The following is a 21,731-nucleotide window of genomic DNA, read 5'->3' as shown; positions in this document are numbered from 1 at the left end:
CTAAACCCTAAACCCTAAACCCTAAACCCTAAACCCTAAACCCTAAACCCTAAACCCTAAACCCTAAACCCTAAACCCTAAACCCTAAACCCTAAACCCTAAACCCTAAACCCTAAACCCTAAACCCTAAACCCTAAACCCTAAACCCTAAACCCTAAACCCTAAACCCTAAACCCTAAACCCTAAACCCTAAACCCTAAACCCTAAACCCTAAACCCTAAACCCTAAACCCTAAACCCTAAAAGCGTCGACATCCCGATGCCTTACGCCGAGAACCTCGAGAAGATGGCCCTCCCCACGGTGGAACCCTAAGTCATTTATTACACCTAATCCTAGGTTCTCTGCGTCGTACTAAACCCGAAAAGTCACTAGCATTCGCATCCTTCCTGTGCACCTTCACGACACCCTACGGCCATCACTCGTCGACCAGCACGGCACCGCAGACTTCCCCCTCGACGCTCCGGACGTCGCCGGACTCTTGCGTCAAAGTGCCTTCTTCAGTGTTCGTGTTGGACGACAAACGACCAGTCATACGTTGTGATAACGCGAGAGAGTTTCGACTCTCTCTTCGATTCGTATTTTTTTTAGATTTTTCCGACTCATCTAATTCTCGCACATCCTCGGTGTATTCGCGGGACGACGACGGCGACGTGCGAGTAGCGCGACTGTCACGTTTGTGCTTCACAAATCGTACGCGTCATCGCGCGGTTTCTAGATGCCTACGTTGAATCAATCAATGCCCTTCTGACTCCAGAAGGGATAATAACGCTCGCACCACGGGCGTCGACGCGAGCGTCGCCGACGGATGGTTGATGCGAGCGAGAAGCAGTTCGTCAACCTTGGCGCGCAGTGCTTTCACGAGAACGCCGATTTTTGCGGGCGCTGCGAACGTCGCCCAATCGTCGACGCGAACGAGACCTTGCTCGTGGTGGACAGCGATATCGCCGCCAAAAAGTAGAAGCGAATACGAACCGACCATGGTGTTGTCGCGAATGTACACTTTTGCCGTCTCGACGCGTTCGCTGTATACGATCCATCGGCTCTCGAACTTCCCACAGTGAAAGTTTACCGATGCCGGGTGTAAGAACACGCGCCCAAGGTCCTTCGAGTAGTATTTCAGCTCGCGACTGTTCGCAGCCTTCGCCACGGCCCCGGATGTCGTCTGCGCGTACTTGGTCTCTGGATGCTTCACTCGAACGACATGAGGGTAGAAGCCAGCGACGAGCGCGCCTTTAATCACGCGGGCAGTTTCGCTGTTTGAATCAGCCTCCGTTCCTCCCGTTCCGAAACGGCGCATGTTGTTGATGTACTCGCGCCTCACGAAACCTAAATCGGCGAGAATCGTCGCGTAGTCAAGCCGACTCGCATGTACCGCCTCAAGCGCTTGCGAACTCAAAAAGTATTCCTCGCAATACCGTCGTTCGAACGGCTTTCCTCGCGCCTTTGCCTTTGCCCATCCCTTATACGCCGCAACCATGGTCAGGTGGTCCGATTTTGTCGCGGAAAGACTTCGCTTCGCCTTGTCCGCAGCGTCGCGATTATCCTTCGGCGAGAAGAACAACGGTCTACCGCTCATCGCTCCGGCGATCGTGAGAATAGGATCGAGACAGCCCAACAACGCGCCAAACAAAAGCATTTTACCTATACGAGCGTCGACAGGCATCTGCGCCAAGTGACGTCCGAGCGGCGTCAAACGTTCATCGGCGTCGAATGCTCGCAACGCGCAAAGCTCGTCAAGTGCGGCGTGAATTGCGCGAGTATCAGGCGGTGTCAAAGCGGCGCCGAGCGTCTGCGCGACTGGTTGTTCGCTCATAGCCTTGATGGACAAACACAACTGCTGAAGCGGCGTTCGAAGCATTTCGGGCGGTTGCTGAGGCAACATGTTCGCGAACTGCGCTCGCGAAAACATGGCGAACCGCGCGCCCGGCGCCGTGCGACCAGAACGACCTCGCCGCTGCTTCGCCGCCGCCTGCGAGACCCAAGTGTCTGCAAGCACTGATAACCCGCGCAACGTATCGTACTGCATCTCTTTAGCACGTCCCGTATCGATGACATACCGCACGTCGTCAATCGTCACGGATGTCTCCGCAATGTTGGTCGCCACGACGATTTTCCGCACTCCATCTGGCGGACGTTCGAATATACGCTTCTGATCTTTGGAGGACAGCGAGCCGTAAAGCGGTAGAATGCGGAGCGCACCGACGTCATCCGCCTCTAAAAGGCGTGATTGCTCGAGTTTGCGAATCAACCGCAAAATTTCAAATTGACCCGGCATGAAAATGAGGATCGCGCCGAGGCCGACATCTTTCGGGTTTGTTCCCGCAATGGGCGGTGGAACTAGCGCACTCGGACCGTTTTCAAGCTCTGTTTGAATAATTGCACCAACGAGCTGCTCGATGGCGTCATAGTTGATGATGGTTTCGTCGACGTTTTGAATACTTCTTTGAGTCGGGACAGAGTACCCATTCAACGCTCTCGACGCCTCAGACAGCAAGTCCGCTCGTCGACGTTCCTCCTCGATTTGCGTGGGTGTCATCGCAGGTGTCTCGCCGAATTGGTCTTCAACGTCTGGCGCACGTTTTACCTCATACGCGCGTTCATCGTCAGCTAAATCCCAATCGTCAGGAACGTCGTCGATGCCGTCGTCGTCGTCGTCGTCGTCGTCGTCGTCGTCGTCGTCCGAGCCACCTTTGTCCAGCCCGAGAGCGGCGCGCTCAGCCTTACGTTGCGCAGCTTTTTCGGCTAAAAGCGTCTCAACTTCTGCGTTTGACTTCACGCGTTTGATTTGCTTGCGCTTCGCGTATGGTCCACCCTTGCCGACCGTATGACCAGTCATTTCGAATACGTCTTCTAAGAAGTATTCGCGAACGGGATGCGTGAAGCCGGCTATGTGGACTTGCGTCGTCGACACGCCGCTTACCGCGGCGATTGCGGATGGATGCTTGAAATAGTCATCGAACAGGTCCGCATCCGCGGTGGCGGACATAAGTACGATTCGTATTTTCGGGTTCTTTGCTATGACTCTTCGCAGGAGCAGCAGCAACAAGTCGGAGTCGACTGAACGTTCGTGAACTTCGTCAAGAATAACGTGCGTCGTGTTCGCGAGCAAGGGATCGGAAAGCAATCTTCTAAGCAGAACACCAGTCGTGCAGAAAAGAAGTCGCGTTTTCGACGATTGCTTGGATTCGAGTCGAACGGAGTAGCCGACGACGTCACCGCACCTCTCACAGCGCTCCGCCGCGACTCGTTCGGCGAGGCCGATGGCGGAAATTCGACGTGGCTGAGTGACGATGATGTTAGTCTCACCGCCACGGCCCGCGGCGATTTCAGATTCAAGTATGAACTGAGGCACTTGCGTTGACTTGCCGCAACCAGTCTCGCCGCTCAGGACAACCACAGATGATTTGTTCACGGCTCGAGTCACTTCTTCTCGACTTCCGCTCGCCGGCAAATTCAAACGCACGTTCATCATCGCATACGCTTCACCTTTGCCGGATTTTGCCGACTCAAGGTATGCGTTGAAAGCATCGAGCAACCTTCGATTCTCAGACACGATATCGCTCTCGGAAAGCCCTCGATGCGGGCGTTTTGTGTTCTGTCGTTTCGACTCCGCCGCCGCCAGAGATGGCGTCGCGGCGCGATTTGGGGCGACGTTCGGCACTCGTGGCTTCGGTACGGGTGGCCGATTCGATGCATCCGCAGCGCTGATAGTTTGCAACGACGAATGTGTTTTCGCGACTTTCTCCACCAAGCTTCCGGCAGCCTCTATCATAGTGTACACGCAAGGCGCGCCGCATCCATCAATGGCGAGCTTCGCAAGCGCTCGAGTCGCGCCGAAAAACTCAGCTCGAAGTTCACCGTGCGCATGAAATGCAATCAGAGGCGGTTCAATCGCTGGATAGCCACCGTTTTTGAGGCGGTACACTTCGAGATATCCCTTCACGCCGGCGGATGTATCGATTGCGACGCGAACGCCGGCGGGTAAGCGCTCAACCGTGTCTTCGCCGCAAATGGCTTCTATCGCCGTCAATTCGTCTTCCCAGTCTTCGTCGTTTGCATCAGAATCGTGGGTCGGCCACGCCTCGTACGATTTCGAAATTCCAGCGAGAACTTGGCCGAATAAGTGAGCGTGCGCTTCCTCTCGACTGGAGTGCGCGCGCAATGCGTCGTCGCACGCCGTCGCCGCGTAACCGCGCTCCCAGAGCCAGGCCGCATCCTCGCTCGACGGCCTCGAATCGATCTCCACGGGTTGAGCGGGTTTGGTTTTACTGAGTAACACCACTCCACCCTCGTTGAGCGATTTAGGAGCGTACACCGTGGGTAGCCTGTAGTCGGGCACGTGAACGCACAACCAGCTAATCGCGCCATCCAGCGCGGCGATGTCTTTCGATTTCGTCGCTTTCGATGCCGCCAGTGCGTCTTCGCGCCCGAACCCTAAGCTTTCCAATTTGTCACACAACGCGTTCACCCCAGCTATCTCAACGTCTTCTTCGAGCTGCATGTCTTCGTCTTCGTCTTCGTCTTCGTCAGACGCGGACTCGTAATCTTCTTTGAGTATGGATTCCACGAGTGCTCGCTTTTCCTCACTCATAGTCAAGACTTGTGCCATCTCCTGCTTTGCAAGTCGTTTCATTCGGGCGATGCGTTGCTCCTCTCTCGCCGCTCGCTTCTTCGCATCCTCCACTTTCTTTTTTTCCATCTCTTCGCATTGTGTGAAGGTCTCCTTGTATTGATTCGGCAACAGGCGCTGCAAAGGTAGCGTGTTGGCAATTTTCGCCAGCGCCACCACCGCGACTCTATGCTCAGCCTCTAATTTCGTCTCGCACTTTTCGTTCCAGAAGAACACCTTGTCCTTGTCGGGCTTGTGCTTGTCTCTTAAAACGAGTTTGCACGTCCACGTCGATTCGCCGTCGAGCTTTTCTTCCTTCGCACGAAACACGGGAGCCTTATACTCCTTCTGTTTTTGCACAAACTCGCGTAAGATTGTGCTCGGGAGCTTACAGCTCATTCTTGCAAACGGCGTGGCGACCTTGGAGTCGGGATTCGCGGCGCGTTCCTTCGCCGCTTCCTCCTTGAATTTTTCGCGCTCCGCGATGATGAGCGCCGCCTTCGCGCTCACCTTTGTTGTCTTCCCATCGCCCACCACGGACTCCGAACCGCTCTGTTCGGCCACGACATCGGCGTGCTGCTTCGCGATGTGCTGTTTCAGTCTGTCCTGTTGCTTGAATATCCGATCGCAGTGCGGACACGGGAGCTCTTTTGGTTTTACTTGCGCTGGGTCGAAGCCGCTCTTAGAGCTCATCGCTCCGGATGACACGATGCCGCGCTTGGCTTTCGCCAAGGCTTTCTTCTGGGCGTTACTGGGACCCATGACGCGCGCGCGCTCCCCACGCGCGCGCGCGCGAGCGAGGTCGCGCGACGCGCGCGAGCGAGGTCGCGCGACGCGCGCGAGCGAGGCGACGTGTGACGGCGCGCGGACGCCTCCGCAGACTGCGACGCGCGTGTTCACGCATGACGACCCTTCGACGCCTCATCGCGCGCACGGCGCGCTCGGTGACGTCGATGCGAACGCGCGCATCGCTCTCCGCGTCCTCGTTTCACGCGAACGGCGACCGCGCGAGTGCGGTGGAGGAGGCGAACGCCTCGCTCGACGAAACGTTCGGCCTCGGCGGCGTTCGCGTCGGCGGTGGAGGCGATGACGCGGCGCCTACGGGTCGCTTAACGCACGTAGACGAGCGCTCGGGTGCTGCGTCCATGGTGAACGTCGGTTCGAAGCCGTCGACGTCGAGAGAAGCGACGGCGTCGGCGCGGGTGTGGCTCGGCGCCGAGGCGTTCGCGTTGGTACGAGAAAATAGAATGAAAAAGGGTGACGTACTCGCCACCGCGCGCATCGCGGGGATCATGGGGGCGAAAAAAACGCACGACTTGATTCCGTTGTGTCACGCCATCGCGATCGACGCGGTGAAAGTTGATTTAACGCTGAATGAAAGCGAGCGCGCCGTCGACATCGTCGCGGTAGCTTCGTGTACTGGTAAAACGGGAGTGGAGATGGAGGCGCTCACGGCGGCGGCGGTGAGTGGGTTGACGATTTACGACATGTGTAAAGCGGTGAGTAAGGACATCGTCATCGGAGACGTTAGGTTAGAGGCCAAAGTTGGTGGCAAGAGCGGGAATTGGTCGCGGCGTGAAATAGAATAGAAAGCGAAACATGGCGTCGGCGACGATGGAGCTTTCGTATTAGAACTAAACATCTATCTTCGCGCTATTCGAACTCGCGTACGCAGCGCAGTAATTTACAGTAGAAGCCATCCCACTCCGAGAGCGAGCATGGCGAAAGCCCCTCCGCCCCAGAATGCGCCAGCGGAGCCAAGCTGATCGCACAGGAATCCAGCCATGTAGTTACCGAAACCAAGAGAAAGGCCTTGTGACATTGCGGCGATGGCGAATCCAGTGCCGCGCACGTTTGGTGGCATCGTCGCGCTCAGCACCGCTTTCATGTTCCCTTGCGTCATGGACATGTGAACGCCGACAACCAGATACCCCAAGAACACCTGCCACGGGACGTTCGCCATGACTAGAATGACGTCGGCGACGACCATGAGGCCGAAACCGACGAGAAGCATGTTCTTACGGCCGTCTCGTCCTCTTTGATCGGCGTTGTCCGCGTACACTCCTAGTGGATACGTCAACGCCGACTGCATGATGTTCGTCGCAAACATGAGGACCGGCAAGTAAGCCACTTGCATTCCGACAGCTTTGGCGTGTAGTGTGACGAAAGCTTCGCTAAATCTGGCGACTTTGAGAATTGAAAACACGAGAAGAGCTCGCCAAAACGCCCAAGGCAGCTGCGCCACCTCTGTCCAACTCCAATTCCATTCGCCCCACATGAAGCTCGTAGCCGAGGAGCTTTTCGTTCTTCCGGCGCCTTGTTGTTGAGCTTCGGCCCACGGATCATCGGCCCAAATCAAAGCTCGCGTCCGCAAGTCATCTTGAGTCATTTCACCACCGTCGGCGCGCCGAAACCAAGTTTTTCGCCTTCTCGTTTTTCTGATGCGCACCGTTCCTTCGTTTTCGGGAGCGCCCTTAGACTCTTCAAAGCCATCGACGATTTGATCTAAGAATGGCGACACCATTTTCGCCCGAGATTTCATTTGCCACAGCCAATCTCGCACCGTCTTCCATGTCTTTTGCCCGCGATGCCAAACGATTTCTCTGACGTTTGACGTGCACGCGGTGCGTCGCCAACGCGCTCGAAGATGGGGCATGGCTAGTGGACCCCGCGTGTGACGTTTCCACGACGGCAGCGCGCGTCCTCGACCCGGCAGCATGAGCGGCTTGTACTTGGGCTTACTCATCAGACGTTTCGGTTTTCGCACGCCCTTAATGAGAATGAAGATGGCGATGATGGACGGCACGGCGGCCAACGTGAAGGTGGCGCGAAAGTTATTGTGCGTCGCCTTCATGCACGTCATCGCTGCAAGAGAGCCCATAACACCGCCAAGCGTCGTCATCGACTGATGCAATCCATACGTGGATGAACGCTTCGGTCTCGGCGATAAATCTGCGATGAGTGCGTCCGTCGGCGCGGCGCGAATCCCCTTACCAAATCGATCCAAAAGCTTGCCTAGCACAACCTGTTGCACGCTCACCGCGGAAGCCAACGTGAGTTTCATAGCCGCCGTCATGATTGAACCGACGGCAATGACCTTGACGCGAGACTTGAGGACGTCCGAAAGCACGCCAGAGAACACTCGGCTAAAGTTTGAAACGAAGAGCGCGAACCCTTCCATGGCGCCGATGCGCGTGTTGCTAAATCCAAATTCCGTTTGCATGAACACCGGCAGCAAGGAGAACACCATGCACGTCGACGCCGTCCATAAGAATCCACAGGTCGCGAGCGCCCAAACCGAGAGATTATCCACTGGGTTTTGCACAACCGTCGGCAGCGGCGTTCTCGCCTGCCCGGGCAGTCTGTGTAACACGTAGTGAATGATCCCGGGCACGCCCTGTCCCCCCACATTTTTCGCACGTCTTCCATCCACGTTCGACGTCGTGTCATCCTCGTCTTCTTCCTCTTCGTCTTCGTCCATCGATTTCACGCCCTCCATCTCGCGTATGTAGCCCGCGTACCAAACTTCTTCGCTCGAGGGCTGTTTCACGCGCTTTCTAAAAACCGTGCCTTCCGCGAACGTCACGTCCATATCCTCGTCGCCACCGTCTGCAGATTTACCGATCCCCGGCGGCTCGTCGATGGCTCGCGTTCGCGTCCTTGTCCGAGAACCTCGCCTCGAGCCGTCGGCGCCGTCGCGCGGCCTCGACGTCGACGTCGACGTCGACGTGCGCACGGATGAGACTTTTCGCTCGATCACGAGCGTGTCTATGGAATCCCGCGCGCTCGATCCTCCATCGCGCGCCGACGCCGACGCCGTCGTCCCGCGCGCTTGGATTCCTCCCCCCGCGCGACGTCGCGACGCCGCGCGTCTGAACGCCCTCTCGCTCGGTCCCCCCCTCGCGCGCGACGTCGCGCGCGTCGCGCACGCCGCGTTCGGCGTCGCGCACGCCATCGTTCTCGCCCTCGCGCGCGTCGCGACCGACGTCTTCTACGCTTACCGACGCGCCCGCGTCCGCGACCGCGCGTCTGGCGCGTGCTCGAGCGTGCCGTCGATTCGCCGCGCCGCCGTCGCGCGCGCGCGTCGCGCCGATCCCGCGGCGCGCTCGCCGACGCGCGTTCGCCGCGCGCGCGCGCTCGATCGACCACTCGCGCGCGCCGAGGCGCGACGCAGTGCGGGCGCGCGCGCCGAGGCGCGGTCGGTCGGTCGGTCGCCGCGTGATCGCGGGCGCTCCGATGATGGCCATCCAAAGCGCTCGAATGCGTGGAGCGACGCGATATCAGCCTGCGAATGTTCACATAACATAACTCTGACTGCGAATGTCCGAACACGCGGCGTTCGCGGTCGCGGTCCTCCGCGTTCGTCGCGCACACGCGCGCGCGCGAACGACGCCCGACGTCGACGCGAGCGACGAGCGACGCAAAGTTTTTACGGCGAGAATCGCGCGCGCCCAGGACGCACGCGCGCCCAGGACGTCTCGACGCGACGCGCACGACGCAAACGCGGATAGCGAACGACGAGGACGATGATGACGACGGCAAACGTCTCGCGGGTCGCCGCGACGCGCGCGATGACGACGTCGACGACGTCGACGCGACGCGTGATGGCGAGTAAATACATCGCGCGAACGGCGACGACGACGACGACGGATGCGCGCGGACGGGCGCACCGACGCGCGGGCGCGATCGCGCTCGGTGGGTTTGAAGATCTTCCCAGGAGCGGGCTGGAGGGACAGGCGCTCACGTTCCCGCACAAGAAGGAGTTCCCTTCGCGCGCGGCGGTGTTGTCAAACATTCCCGATGAATGCTTCAAGAAGGATACGGCCAAGTCGTTGATGTACGCCGCGGTGTCGACGGCAATGACGGTGGGGTGCGGCTTGATCGCCGCGGCGACATTGCCGTTGCAGGCGGCGTGGTGGCCGGCGTGGCTTGCGTACGCCGCGGTGAACGGTACGATCGCCACTGGATGCTGGGTGATCGCGCACGAGTGCGGCCATAACGCGTTCAGCGATAACCGATTCATTCAAGACGCGGTCGGGTACGCGTTGCACTCGGCGCTCCTCGTGCCGTACTTTTCCTGGCAGCGGTCGCACGCTGTCCACCACTCACGAACGAACCACTTGACGGAAGGAGAAACGCACGTGCCGTACGTCAAGGGCGAATTGAAGGGTGACTTGAACCTCAAGGCGAAGAAGAACTTGGGTGAGGGCCCGTTCGCGATTCTTCAGCTCGTCACCCACTTGGTTTTCGGCTGGCCGGCGTACTTGCTCACCGGCGCGACGGGCGGGAGCGCGAGAGGCGTCACCAACCATTTCTTGCCTAACATCAATACCGGCGCTTTGGAGCTGTTCCCGGGAAGCTGGAAGAAGAAAGTGTACTACTCGGACATTGGTGTTTTCGCGTTCGTCGGCGTTCTCGCCGCCTGGGTTGCCCAGTGCGGTTGGGCTCCGTTTGTCGCCCTGTACCTGGGACCGTATTTGTTTGTCAACTTTTGGCTCGTCTTGTACACGTGGTTGCAGCACACCGATGTGGACGTCCAACACTTGGCCGCGGACGAGTGGTCGTACATCAAGGGCGCATTCTTGACGATCGACCGCCCGTACGGACCCGTGTTTGACTTCTTACACCACCGCATCGGATCCACTCACGTGGCGCACCACGTTGAGTGCGCGATTCCGCACTACAAGGCGGTCGAAGCGACCGAGGCGTTGAAGACGAAGTATCCGGAGTACTATTTGTATGACCCGACGCCGATTTGGGCGGCAATGATGCGCGTCGCGTCCAAGTGCGTCGCTGTCGAGAAGCGCGGCGAAGGCAAGGGTGCGATGTGGACTTTCACTGACGGCACGGCGTAATTATGAATGATTATTAGTATTTAGCAGCTCTTCGCGCACACGCAGACACAAACATTTTATTGATACACACTAACGAAACTACTACGTGCGATTCCAGTTGCGAAAGACGAGTACACACTTGTACACACTAACGAAACTACTACGTGCGATTCCAGTTGCGAACGACGAGTCCTGGAGCCGCGCTGCGCAGCTCCTTGGCTCGTCGAATCGCTCTCTTCAGCTTCACCTTCTGACTCTGCGTCTCGCGTTCACTCGAAGACGACGAAAGCATTTTCACACGCGAATCGATCGGTCGCACCGCCGGCGTCGCCTCGACGAGCGGGATCGCGCTGGTGGTCTTCGTCGGAGACTTGGCGTGAATCGGTGACGAAGACGGACCGACAGTCGTAGTCGTCGTGTTCCGCTTCAGCGCCGCGCGTAAATCGTTGCTCATTTCTATCAATCGCTCGCGTTCAACGTTCGCCCTCGTCACGCGTTGACGAAGCGCCACTATCTCACTCACGAGCGCGTCGTGCACCACGTTGTCTCCCGATGTGGACGTCATGTGTCGCTTTTCTTCTGAGCGCGACCTCGCCTCGAGCGCGTCGCGCAGCGTCGAAACCGTCGCTTCCAATCGCGCACACTTGCTCTCCAAACGTCGCACTTCGCGGGCGGTCGCGGTATGAGCGCCGTAACCTTCATCGTCATCCGAGGACGAGCGCGCGCGGGTGCCCGCATCCATGAAACGAGTTTCGCGCGACGTGTCGCTCGCGAAGGCGTCGGCGTCGACGGATTCGAGCTCGCTTTCCCACGACGGCGTCGTGCTCGCGTTCGCCAGCGTGCTCGAAGACGTCGTCACCGCGCGTGTGGGATCGAGATCACGATTACCATCGATAGTTCTCAGTCTCTGTCTCGCCACAGGCGCGCCGTCGCGGTGTCGCCGCACTGGCTGGGGACTATGAATCGTCATTTCTTTCGTCAAACGGCGCATCGCGCGCTCCAAACTCGCGCACGCCGCGGCGAAACTCTCGTTCGATGGTGTTGTCTTTGTTTTCACGCTCATTTGGTCGCGCGCTGCGGGCCGGGCGCGCCACAGCGAGGGGAAATGACGCGGTCAACGCGCTGCCTCGTCGGCAGGTGTGAAATCCAAAAGCTCCCTCGCGTGTCTCGGGTGTCGCGTCGATGAGTGCGCTGAGAAAGAGCGATTTCGACGAGCGCGCAACTGTCTGGGCGATTTCGAGTGTCTGTTCGAGTGATTTAATTAATCTGCGAATGTTACAGAAAGTTTAACTACGCGCCGCCTCAATACAAACGTCGCCACTAAGGAGATTTTTCGAGCAAAATCAGACGCCCTACGCTTGGATAAGATCGCTCTTACCTTCAGCGATCGCCTTCGCCGCGTAACCAAGCTTGTTGGCATTACCCTTGGTACCACGCGCGAGCTTAGTCGGCACTTGCTTGATACCGACCGCAATTTTGGTGATGAGATCAATCTTCGTCGGCAAGTTTTCGAGCGGCTCAATCTTGTTCGCGGCGATGAATTGACCGTCCATGCACGCACCCGTGAACGCAACCTCCTTACCAGCCTTGTTCCAGACCTTGGTGAGCGCCTTCACCGCTTTCATCGTCGGCGCAACGTTTTCATCCACAAAAACCCACGCGTTCATCCCAGTCGAGCACTCGGAGAGGGGCTCAAACGCCGTGCCTTCCAACGCCTTGCGCAAGAGCGTGTTCTTGGCAACCATGATGTGGCTTCCTTCCGGCAAAGCTCGGCGAAACGTGATCATGTCCTTGACCTGTTCATCGAAACGAGCGCATTTCCGTCAGTCTTCGACCTCTCAACGCGCCCAATACTCGGCCTCGGCCTCGGCGAGACGCCCGCACGCCCGCGACCTAGCCCTAAAACCCTGCGAGCCCCATCGTCGACGCGCCCCGCGCCTTTGCGCGCGCCTCGACGCTCTTACGCCGGCGAACGGGGCACCAAAGGGCGTGGCGATTTTATTTATCGCGACGCTTTCGTCTTGAACGCCGTCGGCGTCGTCGCGGCGCCACGAACGCGCGCTAAAGGGCATCCCTCTCGATAACCCGCGACGACGTCGTCGTCGCGCGCGGCGTCATCCGAACGCGTCTTCGCGCGTCCTCGACCGCGCGACGCGATAGGATCGCGCGTGCGCCGCTGTCACACGTACCGTCAACCCCTTGTAGTTGAACCCAGCCACCAAAAACGTCTCTTCCGCGCTCGCGAGCTCGCGCAATCGCTCGAGGTCGCGATTCTTCTTCGCCTTGGTCGCCGCGCCGACGACTTGAAGGGCGCCGCGCGACGGTTGCGAGCGCGCGTTGGTGGTGGTTTGCGAGCAAGGGCGCGGCGCCAAAGACGCGCGCATCGTGAGCTGCGCTTGGGGGGCGATCATCGTCGTCGTCGCGTACGGCGGCGCGGTATGACGCGACGGCGGATGGGTCGGGCGACGAAAAGACCCGAAGCTAAAACCTAGCCTGCGGCGAAGGAGGAGGACGGGCCGTTTGTCCCTTTGGGTGGTCTACAGAGTGGTGTAATTATATCGATATCGCGCGTTTCGCTCTAGTAGTAATGCTGAACTAAGGTTTGCTCAATATACATGCTCATCGTTCGTTCGTTCGTACCGCGTGAAAATACATTCGGCGCTCGCAGCTCACGACAGCGCCGCGGCGACGGGCGGTTCAACCTTGACTTCCGCAGCCGCAGCCGCAGCCGCAGCCGCAGCCGCAGGCAGCTTATCACCCACAGGCGCTTGAATTTGGTCGTGTTGCTGCTGTAGCTGTTGTTGCTGCGCCATCGCGTTCATCGCCTCCAACACGTGAGGCGGCATCGACGCGCCCATCATCGCCATCATCATGGGGTTGTCTCCCACGGGAGGAAACACCGGCACGCCCATCACGTCACCAGCGGTCGACGCGCCTGGAGGTGCGGGAAATCCCGCACCAAACATCGGAAACGCCGCGGTTTGCCGCATCATCATATTCAACAGTTGAAATTGCTGTTGCGCTTGCTGCGGATCCGGCGCTCCTCCTCCTCCTCCTCCTCCTCCTCCTCCTCCACCGCCGCCGCCGCCGCCGCCGCCGTCGCCGCCCCCGACGCCCGCCATCACCGGCTGCGTGGAAAGTAATGCAGCCATTACGTGCGGGTTCATGAGCGGTGGGAACGGACCACAGAAAGCGCCTGGAAAGCGTGCGTGCGCGGTGGACGTGCTCGGATCACCCGCCTGCGACGTGTCGCGCGCGACGTCGTCGACTCCGGCGTCCAGCGCCGGCGCCGTCTGACGCACCACTTGCTGCGTGTAATCGATGAAATGAGAAATGTAAACGTGCAAAGCGGCGTTTTTCGGTCGAGGTAAGGAAATTCCGTATGGATTCACGCCGTGCGATCCGCCGAAGTATCCGACGGGCGGCGGCGGAAACGCCGAAGAAAACTGCAGTCCCAAGCCGGCGCCGAAACCGGCAGCCGCGTGCATCCCGTATCCCGTACCCGCGCTCGCGTTCGTGAGCCCCCCATTCGTCGTCGTTGTCGTCGTTGCCGTAAACATCGCGCCCGCTACTTTCTTCGTCGTTCGGCTGCGTTTTCGCTTCCCGTTCTTCTCGCCCGCCGACGCCTCCGTCTCTCTGTCTACGTCCGCAGCGAGCGTGGCGAGATCGAACAATGCCTCCGCGATTTCGCGTTCCTTCGTGTTGACGCCTCCATTTTTCCTACTTCTTGGTTTCACCGTCGTCGCCGTCGACTTCTTTTCCGCCTCGCGTCGCTTGGCGCCGGCGCGCGCGCCGCCTCTACCGTCTCGAGCGTCCGCTCGCTTCTTCTCCGCCGTCTTCGCTCCATCGCGCGCCTCACCGCCGGCGCTGGCGCCACCAATCCCTATCGCCCCTTCGTCGCCATCACCACCCCCCTCTCCGACGGCCGGATCGCTTTTTCGCAGTCTCCGCCGAGTCGCTATTCGTCGTACGTAAAAATCGTCGTCGTCAGTCGCCGCTCGCGCCGATTCTCGCGTCGCGTCGTCGTCGAAGCATCTCGAGCGCGCGCGCGCGCGCACGCACCCGTTCGCGCGCGTCTCGGAACGTTCACCACCGTTCCATCCTCTCCCGCCGCACCGCCGTGCTCGTCGCGACCGGCGTCGTCGCGACTCGCGTCCGTCGCCGTCGTCGATTGAACCCGCGTCGACGCCCGCGTCGTCTTCGTCCCCGTCGCCGCGTCGGGCGCGCGCGCGCCCTGTCCGCTCAGCCGCGAGCTCGTCCGACGCGCGTCCCTCGCCATCGCGATCGTCGTCCGCGCGATCCGAATCGATCGATCGATCAATCAAATCAAATCAATCCGCCGATCGTCCAGTGGAGTTCGAACGACACCGACGCGTCGTTCGCGAGCGATGCCGCGCGCGCGTCGCCCCCCCCGTGCGCGATCGCCGCGCACCGCGCGGTGATATTTCCCTCGTCCGTTTCCGACGCGCGTCGTCGTCGTCGCGCCCTCGCGCGCGCGAAGAGCGCCCCGCGATCGACGCCGCGAAAAGCGCGCGCGGCGACGGCGCGACAATGCGCGCGCGCGATGCGACGCGCGCGAGCGACGCCGCGACGGCGCTTCGAGGCGCTCTTCGCGCGCGCGCGGTGACGGCGGTGATGACGATGCGCTTCGCGTCGACGCGCGCCGTCGACGCCGCACGTCGCCGTCGCGCCGCGCGCCGATCGCGATGTGCGGCGACGCGCGGCGCCGACGCGCGGACGTGGCGTCGGCGTCGACGATGGGCGACCGACCGCGTTTCGGACTGTTTGCCCACGCGTGGACAGCCCATCGTCGGCGCCGAAAAGCGCTGCAAACTTTGATCGAGCGCGGACGCGCCGACGCCGGGGCGAAGATCGCGAAAATCCGACGGCGCCCTCGAGACGAGCGTTCCGCGCCGCGCGTCCGCACTCGAACGCGCCGACGATCGAGGTCCGAGCCCGACCTCGCGTCCACGCCCCCGTCCCGACGTCCCGACGTCCCGCGCGCGCGAGGAGGACCCTCGAACGCGCGCGCGCGAGGAGGACGTTAGGTCAGTGCGTCCGAATCCACCGCGCGGCGACGCGAAACGAACGACGAGCGAGCGTCGTCGACGATGGACGCGAGAGACGGCGATAAGGAAGAGAATGAGTTCGTCACCGGGCCGCTGAGCGTGCTCACGGCGTCGGTGAAGGCGAACACGCAGGTTTTGATCAATTGTAGAAACAATCGCAAGCTCTTGGCGCGCGTCAAGGCGTTCGATCGACACTGTAACATGGTGCTGGAAAACGTGAAGGAGATTTGGACTGAGGTGCCGAAGACGGGGAAGGGGGCGGCGAAGGCGAAACCGGTGAATAAAGATCGATTCATCTCCAAGATGTTTTTACGAGGCGATTCGGTGATTTTGGTGCTGCGTAACCCAAAGTAAACTCATTTACGCTTAGACTTTGTTGTGAGACGAGAGAAGACACTACGTAGCTAATGTGGTGATTAAACGTTTTTCTTCGTTCGTCATAGTCGAATCATTCCGCGTCGGGTTTGGCCTGTCGCACGAGCATGGCGTCCATGAAACGCGGGCACAGCGTCGTGAGCGGGGGCAACTCGTGCGAGGGCGAGTCGAAGAGCGCGCCCCAAGGCATCTTACCCACGCCTTGAAGCGCGCCGCCGATGACGCGCTCGTGCGCTGGAACATCGTCGTCGTCTTCAGTGCTGAGATTGAGCGCACGAACGCTCGCTTCGGTGTCGGCGAGGTATTCCTTCAACTGCGGGTTCGCGGGCGCGCCGACGACGGCGACGCCGCCCGGGAACGTCTTTGTCGCGAGCTTAAGGTCGATATCCATATCGTCTCGCACGCGCGCCTCGCGGTTCGTCTCAGCACCTACTCGTATGATTTGTCTGTCGCGCGTGATGACGAGCATCGGCGTCGAAGACTCGAGCGACGTCGCGGCGGCGGCGCGGTCGGAGCGATCGCCCGGCGGGAAAATCACCGCTTCCGGCGCGCCGTCGCGGCACGCGTACGCACTCGCGGGCGTGGCGTCCCGACCGGTGAATCGCACGACGACGGCAGCGTTTTCAACACCTTCGACATCTTCGCTCGATCGCTGCGGCGCGAATACAGCGACAAACATCGCCACAGACGGATGCGCGAACAAATCGACGCACGGCGCCGAGTAGACGCGCCATGGCTGTAAAGTTTGCAAATTCCAAAACACCAGCGTCGTTCCGTCGCAGGCGGCGAATAGAGGCTCATCAGCGCTGAATGCAACCGCTTTGATTGGGTTCTCGGGCTCCCCATCTGGCGACGACTTCGGCATTGTCAACGTCGCGAGCTTGGCGTTCGTCTTGGGATCCCAGAGCACTATTTCATTCGCCGCCGTGGCGAGAATAGAGCCGTCGGCGCTGAACGCGCCGCACGTGATCGCTGATCCACTCGGATGTGAGGCGCTCGATCGGCATCTCCATCCCGCGTGCTCGCCGCCTCGCGAAACTCGACCGTTCGGGATCCAAATCTTCACCTCCCCCTCGACGCCGGCGGTGAACGCCATGGACTCCTCGAGGCTGTGCGCGCTCGGCCGTACGCCGACGGACGTGATCAAACCTTTGTGAGGTATTTCGCACTGCGCCACGCACGTGAATGCGCCACCAGGAACGACGACGTCGGCGTTCTCGTCTTCATCCGTCGTGTCAAGACGCTCCCAAATTTTCAGCGTCTCCTCAATCGCGCTCGTCACCGACGGCGGTTGATCGCTGCGTCTGTCCACGGTGACGAGCACGCGCCCATCGCGCGAAAACGACGCGTGTGCGACGTGTGATTCTAGCGGCGAGTCTTCTTCTCCGCTCGTGTTGACGTAGTTTCTCGGCGCTACCGCGAGATCGGCGATGTGGTTGTCTCGCGCGTAGTCGTAAAACTGCAACGCGGCGCCGGCGGCGGAAAACGCGAGCACATCCGCGCGAGGATCATACGCGACTACGGACGCGTACGCCACGCCATCGGCGCTCTTTGTCGATTTTGCATCAAGTACGGGTGGACGCACGCCCTGAATAGTCCCTTCAACGGTCATCGACGCGACGTTCACCAGTCGCAAGGCGTTGTCCGAACCGAAGAGCGCCAGTCGCGAGGGATCTTCGCGTCGCGCCACAATTTTCGTCAACGGCGCGCCTAAACGCGGTAAATATGTCTTTTTCCCGTCTTTCACCGTCCAAATCACCAACACCGCCTCTTCACCGCCGGAAAACAAATGCGCGCCGTCCGCGGAAAAGTGCAAGCACCCGACGGCGCGAGAGTGCCAGTGCGACGTCGTGCTCGGCAACGCGTCGCCCTTGACCTCAGTTTCCTCGCCCTGCGCCTCGCTTTGTAATTTGCGCACGGCGCGCGCGAATCCGTGCCACATCACAATTCTTCCGCTCGAGTCCCCGGCGGCTAAGATCTCGTCATCGTGCGAGAACGCGAGCGCGGTGACGCCCTTGGTGTGATGAACGCGCAACGCGCGAGAGGCGACGCCTACGCGATCCTTGCCCACCCCCCACACGTACATGGTTCGTCGTTCCACGCACGCCACGAACGCGCCACTGGCGCTCGCGACTAACTTGCACGGTCTCGACGTCTTTCCTAACTTCTCCACAATCTTCCCTTTAGATAAACTCACCTTGTACACGCGTCCGCCGCCGTCCTCGCGCGCGCTCGCCGATACGTACGCGTAATCCTTCCCGCTCTCCCCTCCTGGATACACCACATCGTATATCGCGCACGGAAACGCATAACTCCGCACCGTTTTCTTCGTTTCCACGTCCCACACGCTCAGCGTCCCGTCCGCGCTCCCCGTGACGACGTGCGTCTGCGAATACGGCGACGCGCACGCGCACGTCTGCTCCGCCCCGCGCGCGACGACGACGCGTCGCCCTCGTCCACCGCCCTCGACGTCGTGCGCGCGCAGGCACTCCCTCGCGGGCGTGATCAGCACGCTATCTTTCATCGCGAACGTCCCGGACGTCGCGGACGCCAGCGCGCCGCCACCGAGCCTGCGCGCGTCGTCGTTTTCCGCGCGCGCCGCCGCCGCCATCGCGTCGTCGTCGTTTCCCGCGCGCGGCGTCGCGTCTTCCGTCTCCCGACGCGCCGTCGACGCGCGCGCCGCGCGAGGCGTTCGCGCCATGCTCGTTCTCCGCGCCTCGCGTCGCGTGGCGTCGCGTGGCGTCGCGTCGCGTCGTCGCGTCGTCGCGTCGTCGACTGCCGCCCGACGGACGCGGCGCTCGACACACCACCGCGCGCGGCGCGACGACGCGACGACGCGACGCGACGCGACGACGCGACGACGCGACGAATTGATTCGAATCGAATCGCCGCGACGCGCCGCGACGCCGCGCGCGACGCCCGACGATGTCCGCCAAGACGCCGATCGCGCTCGTGCGACTCGTCGTCCCCGCGGGCGCGGCGAAACCGTCCCCGCCCGTGGGACCGGCGCTCGGACAGCACGGAGTGAACATCATGAGCTTCTGCAAGGACTTCAACGCCAAGACGAGCGAACACAAGAGCGACGTGCCGGTGCCGGTGGAGATTGCAATCTACGGCGATAAGAGCTTTGAGTGGCGCATGAAGACGCCGCCGGCGTCGTACTTCATCGCCAAGGCGGCGGGGGTGGCGAAATCTTCCACGCGACCGGGACACGCGTTCGTGGGGAGCATTAATTTGAAACACGCGTACGAGATCGCCAAGGTGAAGGCGTCGGACGAGACGATGGGACACGTGGGATTGGAGAGCGCGACGAAGTCGGTGTTGGGGACGGCGCGAGCGATGGGGATACGCGTCGTCGATCCGCGCGCGACGAACGTGAATTAGTCAAGTCGCGCGTTAGATTTTGAAATCATTCGATGAATAATAGATTAGCTACAAAAGTTAATTCTACACCCTGCGTACGCGATGTTGTTTTCACACGCTCGGTCGTCTCGTCTGCGCCGCGTTCTCTTTTTCCAGCGAGGCGATGTGGGAGTAATACGATATCCCCGCGATAGCCACTAACCCACCGATGACGTTGTTCCAAGTCACGGGAATGTCGAACAAGAGCCAGCCGAAGAAGAAGATGAACACCGTTTTGACGTGGCCGATGACTTGAAAAGACAACGCGCTGAAAGTGCCAATGCACATGTACTGCGAAATGTTCACCCAAATCGCCAGCAAACACGACGCCGACAGGAACATCACCGACTCACCGGTCCAATAATAGTCCGTGATAAAGCTTCCAGTCAATATTTGATCGAGAAACGGGCCGACGGTGAGCATGGCCAAGGCCATGAGCGGCGCCGTTCGCCCGAGTAAATCGTTACTACTGATTGAATATTCGCTCTGTAATCGACTGACGAGGATTTGCTGCGCGCTCGTGGACAACACCGCGATCGCGGCCACGATGGTTCCCCAAAAGTTCATCGTCGTTTCCTGCAACGTCGCGATACCGACGCCGAACATAACCACTCCGATGGCGCGCGCGAGCGCCCAAGAAACCTTTCGCCCGAAGAACGCCACCTCGATCAGGCACACCGCGGGAATTTGCAACAGCTTGGCGAGCTGATAAAACCCGACGTGATTCAACATCAGCGACAAGTTAAGCGATATGATGCTCGTCGACGCAACGGCGACGAAGGCGAGCAGTTTCTTTTGCGGCAGCTCGCGGCCGCCCTTCGCGGCCTCCGCGCGCGCCGCCGCCGCCCCGCGCGGTCGACACCACCGCACGCTCATCGTGCACAGGAAGTGCATCCCGCACAGCGTCGTCGCGTACTGAAACGCCAATCCAGACGCTCCCATGAGCTGTTTATTCACCATCACGATCGCCACCGAGCTCACAAAGTTGGACGCCCACTTCATCGCGTCCGCGGTGGACAGCCGCGACGAGGACGCGGCGATGGACATGACGACGGATTCGTGGACGGATTCGCGATCGTGATTCGCGTCCACCGACGCGCGCGCGCTCGAGCACGCCGCGCGCGGACGAGTGGCGACGCCGCGCGGGACGCCGACGTCGTCGCACACGCGCGCGCGCCGTCGCCGCGGACCGCGCGCGGCGAGGATGATGCGCGCCGAGTCGCTCGGGCCCGAAACGAAACGCCTCGTCGTCGGTGACGTCGCGTGCGACACGGTGCGAGACGACCAGTTCAGCGTCATTCGTCGGGCGGAATCGATCGGAGATGAATTCTTGGTGGGAAACTTTGATTTCGGCGAGTTGGGATCGGGCGGGGGGAAAGGCGGTGATACCATGGCGCGAACGCGCGATGGGAGATATTTCATCAAGACGCTGAGCGAGGGCGATGGTAAGAGCTTGCTCGAGGACGCGTTCCTGAAGGATTACGTCGCGCGGGCGACGACGGGGCAGAGCCTGCTGTCAAAGATTTGCGCCGTGATATCGCACGATAAACTCGGACGATTCATCGTGATGAATAATTGCGTGAATCCCAGGGTGAAGTGCTGGAGTCGGTTGTACGATTTGAAAGGCACCGCGGACGACAAGACGCTCGTCGCGGACGGGGCGGCGGTGTATCACGCGCACAAGCGATTTTACAACGTAAATTTGCTAGTGCGCGAATGTTTCGGGTGTTATCGCGACGTGCCCGTGCTCAGGCAGAGATACGTCAAGGGTAAGCACGAGGCTTTCGATGCGCCGATATACGTCACGAAGGCGCAGAGGGAAGAGATTTTAACGGCGCTGAAGAACGACGTGGCGTTGTTCGACAAACACGGGCTCATGGATTACTCCTTGCTCGTCGGTATCCAGCGCGTACCCGCGAACGAGGTCGACGAGGCGATGCGAGCGTTTGAGCATGACGTGCATAATAAGCCTTACGTCATCGAATACGGTGGAGAAACGTTAATACTGTATTTTGGGATCATAGACTTTTTGCAGCGCTGGACCGGGGGCAAGAAGGTCGCGCACGTCATCAAATATCTCTTCGCCCCGCGCCCGATTTCGACGGTAAACCCCAAGACGTACGCCAAACAGTTTCTGGACTTTTTCGACTTCAAGTTCAAGGGCGTGGCGTTCGAGCGCGAGAACCTGGCTCGAACGTCGAGCGTGCGCCGTTCGTTCAACTTTGGCGGCGAGTCGAGAAAGGGCGGCGCGTCGCCGACGGTGCTAGAACGTCTGAAATCCGCCGCCGGAGTCACTATCATGGCCGCGGAAGAGGACTAAATAATCATATTCATCGAACTCTCGCGAGTAGTAGTTTGCATTCCACCAAAAACCGCGACGCGCATCCTAATCCGCGACGAACGATTATTTCACGCGCGAGGCGAGGCGAGCGCGCGAAGGCA

General features: G+C 60.3%; 11 protein-coding genes across 11 annotated transcripts; 5 read left to right on the top strand and 6 right to left on the bottom strand.

Annotated features, from left to right (window-relative positions):
- Positions 1 to 733: 733 nt before the first annotated feature.
- Dhx57 (Dhx57-like DEXH-box helicase, probable) lies at positions 734 to 5,371 on the bottom strand (the record flags this gene model as incomplete). Its single annotated transcript, XM_001416247.1, has 1 exon — positions 734 to 5,371. The coding sequence occupies one exon, from the start codon at positions 5,369 to 5,371 to the stop codon at positions 734 to 736; it is 4,638 nt and encodes a 1,545-aa protein (XP_001416284.1).
- Positions 5,372 to 5,511: 140 nt separating this feature from the next.
- Positions 5,512 to 6,198, top strand: Cnx3 (Molybdopterin biosynthesis CNX3/MoaC precursor Z synthase subunit; the record flags this gene model as incomplete). Its single annotated transcript, XM_001416487.1, has 1 exon — positions 5,512 to 6,198. The coding sequence occupies one exon, from the start codon at positions 5,512 to 5,514 to the stop codon at positions 6,196 to 6,198; it is 687 nt and encodes a 228-aa protein (XP_001416524.1).
- A 1,599-nt stretch (positions 6,199 to 7,797) lies between these two features.
- Positions 7,798 to 10,548, top strand: OSTLU_24150 (predicted protein; the record flags this gene model as incomplete). Its single annotated transcript, XM_001416486.1, has 2 exons — positions 7,798 to 7,863; positions 9,367 to 10,548. The coding sequence occupies 2 exons, from the start codon at positions 7,798 to 7,800 to the stop codon at positions 10,462 to 10,464; spliced, it is 1,164 nt and encodes a 387-aa protein (XP_001416523.1). The 3' UTR covers positions 10,465 to 10,548.
- Positions 10,549 to 10,603: 55 nt separating this feature from the next.
- Positions 10,604 to 11,434, bottom strand: OSTLU_14394 (predicted protein; the record flags this gene model as incomplete). The annotated part of the gene is made up of 1 exon (XM_001416246.1): positions 10,604 to 11,434. One exon carries the CDS (start codon positions 11,432 to 11,434, stop codon positions 10,604 to 10,606), a length of 831 nt encoding a protein of 276 aa, XP_001416283.1.
- Positions 11,435 to 11,795: 361 nt separating this feature from the next.
- On the bottom strand, positions 11,796 to 12,827 carry PRPL10 (Plastid ribosomal protein L10, imported to chloroplast, large ribosomal subunit; the record flags this gene model as incomplete). The annotated part of the gene is made up of 2 exons (XM_001416245.1): positions 11,796 to 12,239; positions 12,633 to 12,827. The coding sequence occupies 2 exons, from the start codon at positions 12,825 to 12,827 to the stop codon at positions 11,796 to 11,798; spliced, it is 639 nt and encodes a 212-aa protein (XP_001416282.1).
- A 285-nt stretch (positions 12,828 to 13,112) lies between these two features.
- OSTLU_30318 (predicted protein) lies at positions 13,113 to 14,722 on the bottom strand (the record flags this gene model as incomplete). Its single annotated transcript, XM_001416244.1, has 2 exons — positions 13,113 to 14,401; positions 14,506 to 14,722. The coding sequence occupies 2 exons, from the start codon at positions 14,720 to 14,722 to the stop codon at positions 13,113 to 13,115; spliced, it is 1,506 nt and encodes a 501-aa protein (XP_001416281.1).
- Positions 14,723 to 15,554: 832 nt separating this feature from the next.
- Positions 15,555 to 15,866, top strand: OSTLU_35794 (predicted protein; the record flags this gene model as incomplete). Its single annotated transcript, XM_001416485.1, has 1 exon — positions 15,555 to 15,866. The coding sequence occupies one exon, from the start codon at positions 15,555 to 15,557 to the stop codon at positions 15,864 to 15,866; it is 312 nt and encodes a 103-aa protein (XP_001416522.1).
- A 94-nt stretch (positions 15,867 to 15,960) lies between these two features.
- Positions 15,961 to 18,411, bottom strand: OSTLU_30316 (predicted protein; the record flags this gene model as incomplete). The annotated part of the gene is made up of 1 exon (XM_001416243.1): positions 15,961 to 18,411. The coding sequence occupies one exon, from the start codon at positions 18,409 to 18,411 to the stop codon at positions 15,961 to 15,963; it is 2,451 nt and encodes an 816-aa protein (XP_001416280.1).
- Positions 18,412 to 18,812: 401 nt separating this feature from the next.
- On the top strand, positions 18,813 to 19,327 carry MRPL11 (Putative mitochondrial ribosomal protein L11; the record flags this gene model as incomplete). Its single annotated transcript, XM_001416484.1, has 1 exon — positions 18,813 to 19,327. One exon carries the CDS (start codon positions 18,813 to 18,815, stop codon positions 19,269 to 19,271), a length of 459 nt encoding a protein of 152 aa, XP_001416521.1. The 3' UTR covers positions 19,272 to 19,327.
- Positions 19,328 to 19,361: 34 nt separating this feature from the next.
- On the bottom strand, positions 19,362 to 20,336 carry OSTLU_36385 (DMT family transporter: phosphate/phosphoenolpyruvate DMT; the record flags this gene model as incomplete). Its single annotated transcript, XM_001416242.1, has 1 exon — positions 19,362 to 20,336. The coding sequence occupies one exon, from the start codon at positions 20,334 to 20,336 to the stop codon at positions 19,362 to 19,364; it is 975 nt and encodes a 324-aa protein (XP_001416279.1).
- Positions 20,337 to 20,493: 157 nt separating this feature from the next.
- On the top strand, positions 20,494 to 21,609 carry OSTLU_14387 (predicted protein; the record flags this gene model as incomplete). The annotated part of the gene is made up of 1 exon (XM_001416483.1): positions 20,494 to 21,609. One exon carries the CDS (start codon positions 20,494 to 20,496, stop codon positions 21,607 to 21,609), a length of 1,116 nt encoding a protein of 371 aa, XP_001416520.1.
- Positions 21,610 to 21,731: the final 122 nt, after the last annotated feature.

Source organism: Ostreococcus lucimarinus, chromosome 2 (assembly GCF_000092065.1).
Source record: "Ostreococcus lucimarinus CCE9901 chromosome 2, complete sequence".
Taxonomy (NCBI): domain Eukaryota; kingdom Viridiplantae; phylum Chlorophyta; class Mamiellophyceae; order Mamiellales; family Bathycoccaceae; genus Ostreococcus; species Ostreococcus sp. 'lucimarinus'.
The sequence above is the reverse complement of the archived record's forward strand: the minus strand, read 5'-3'. Positions and strand labels throughout refer to the sequence as shown.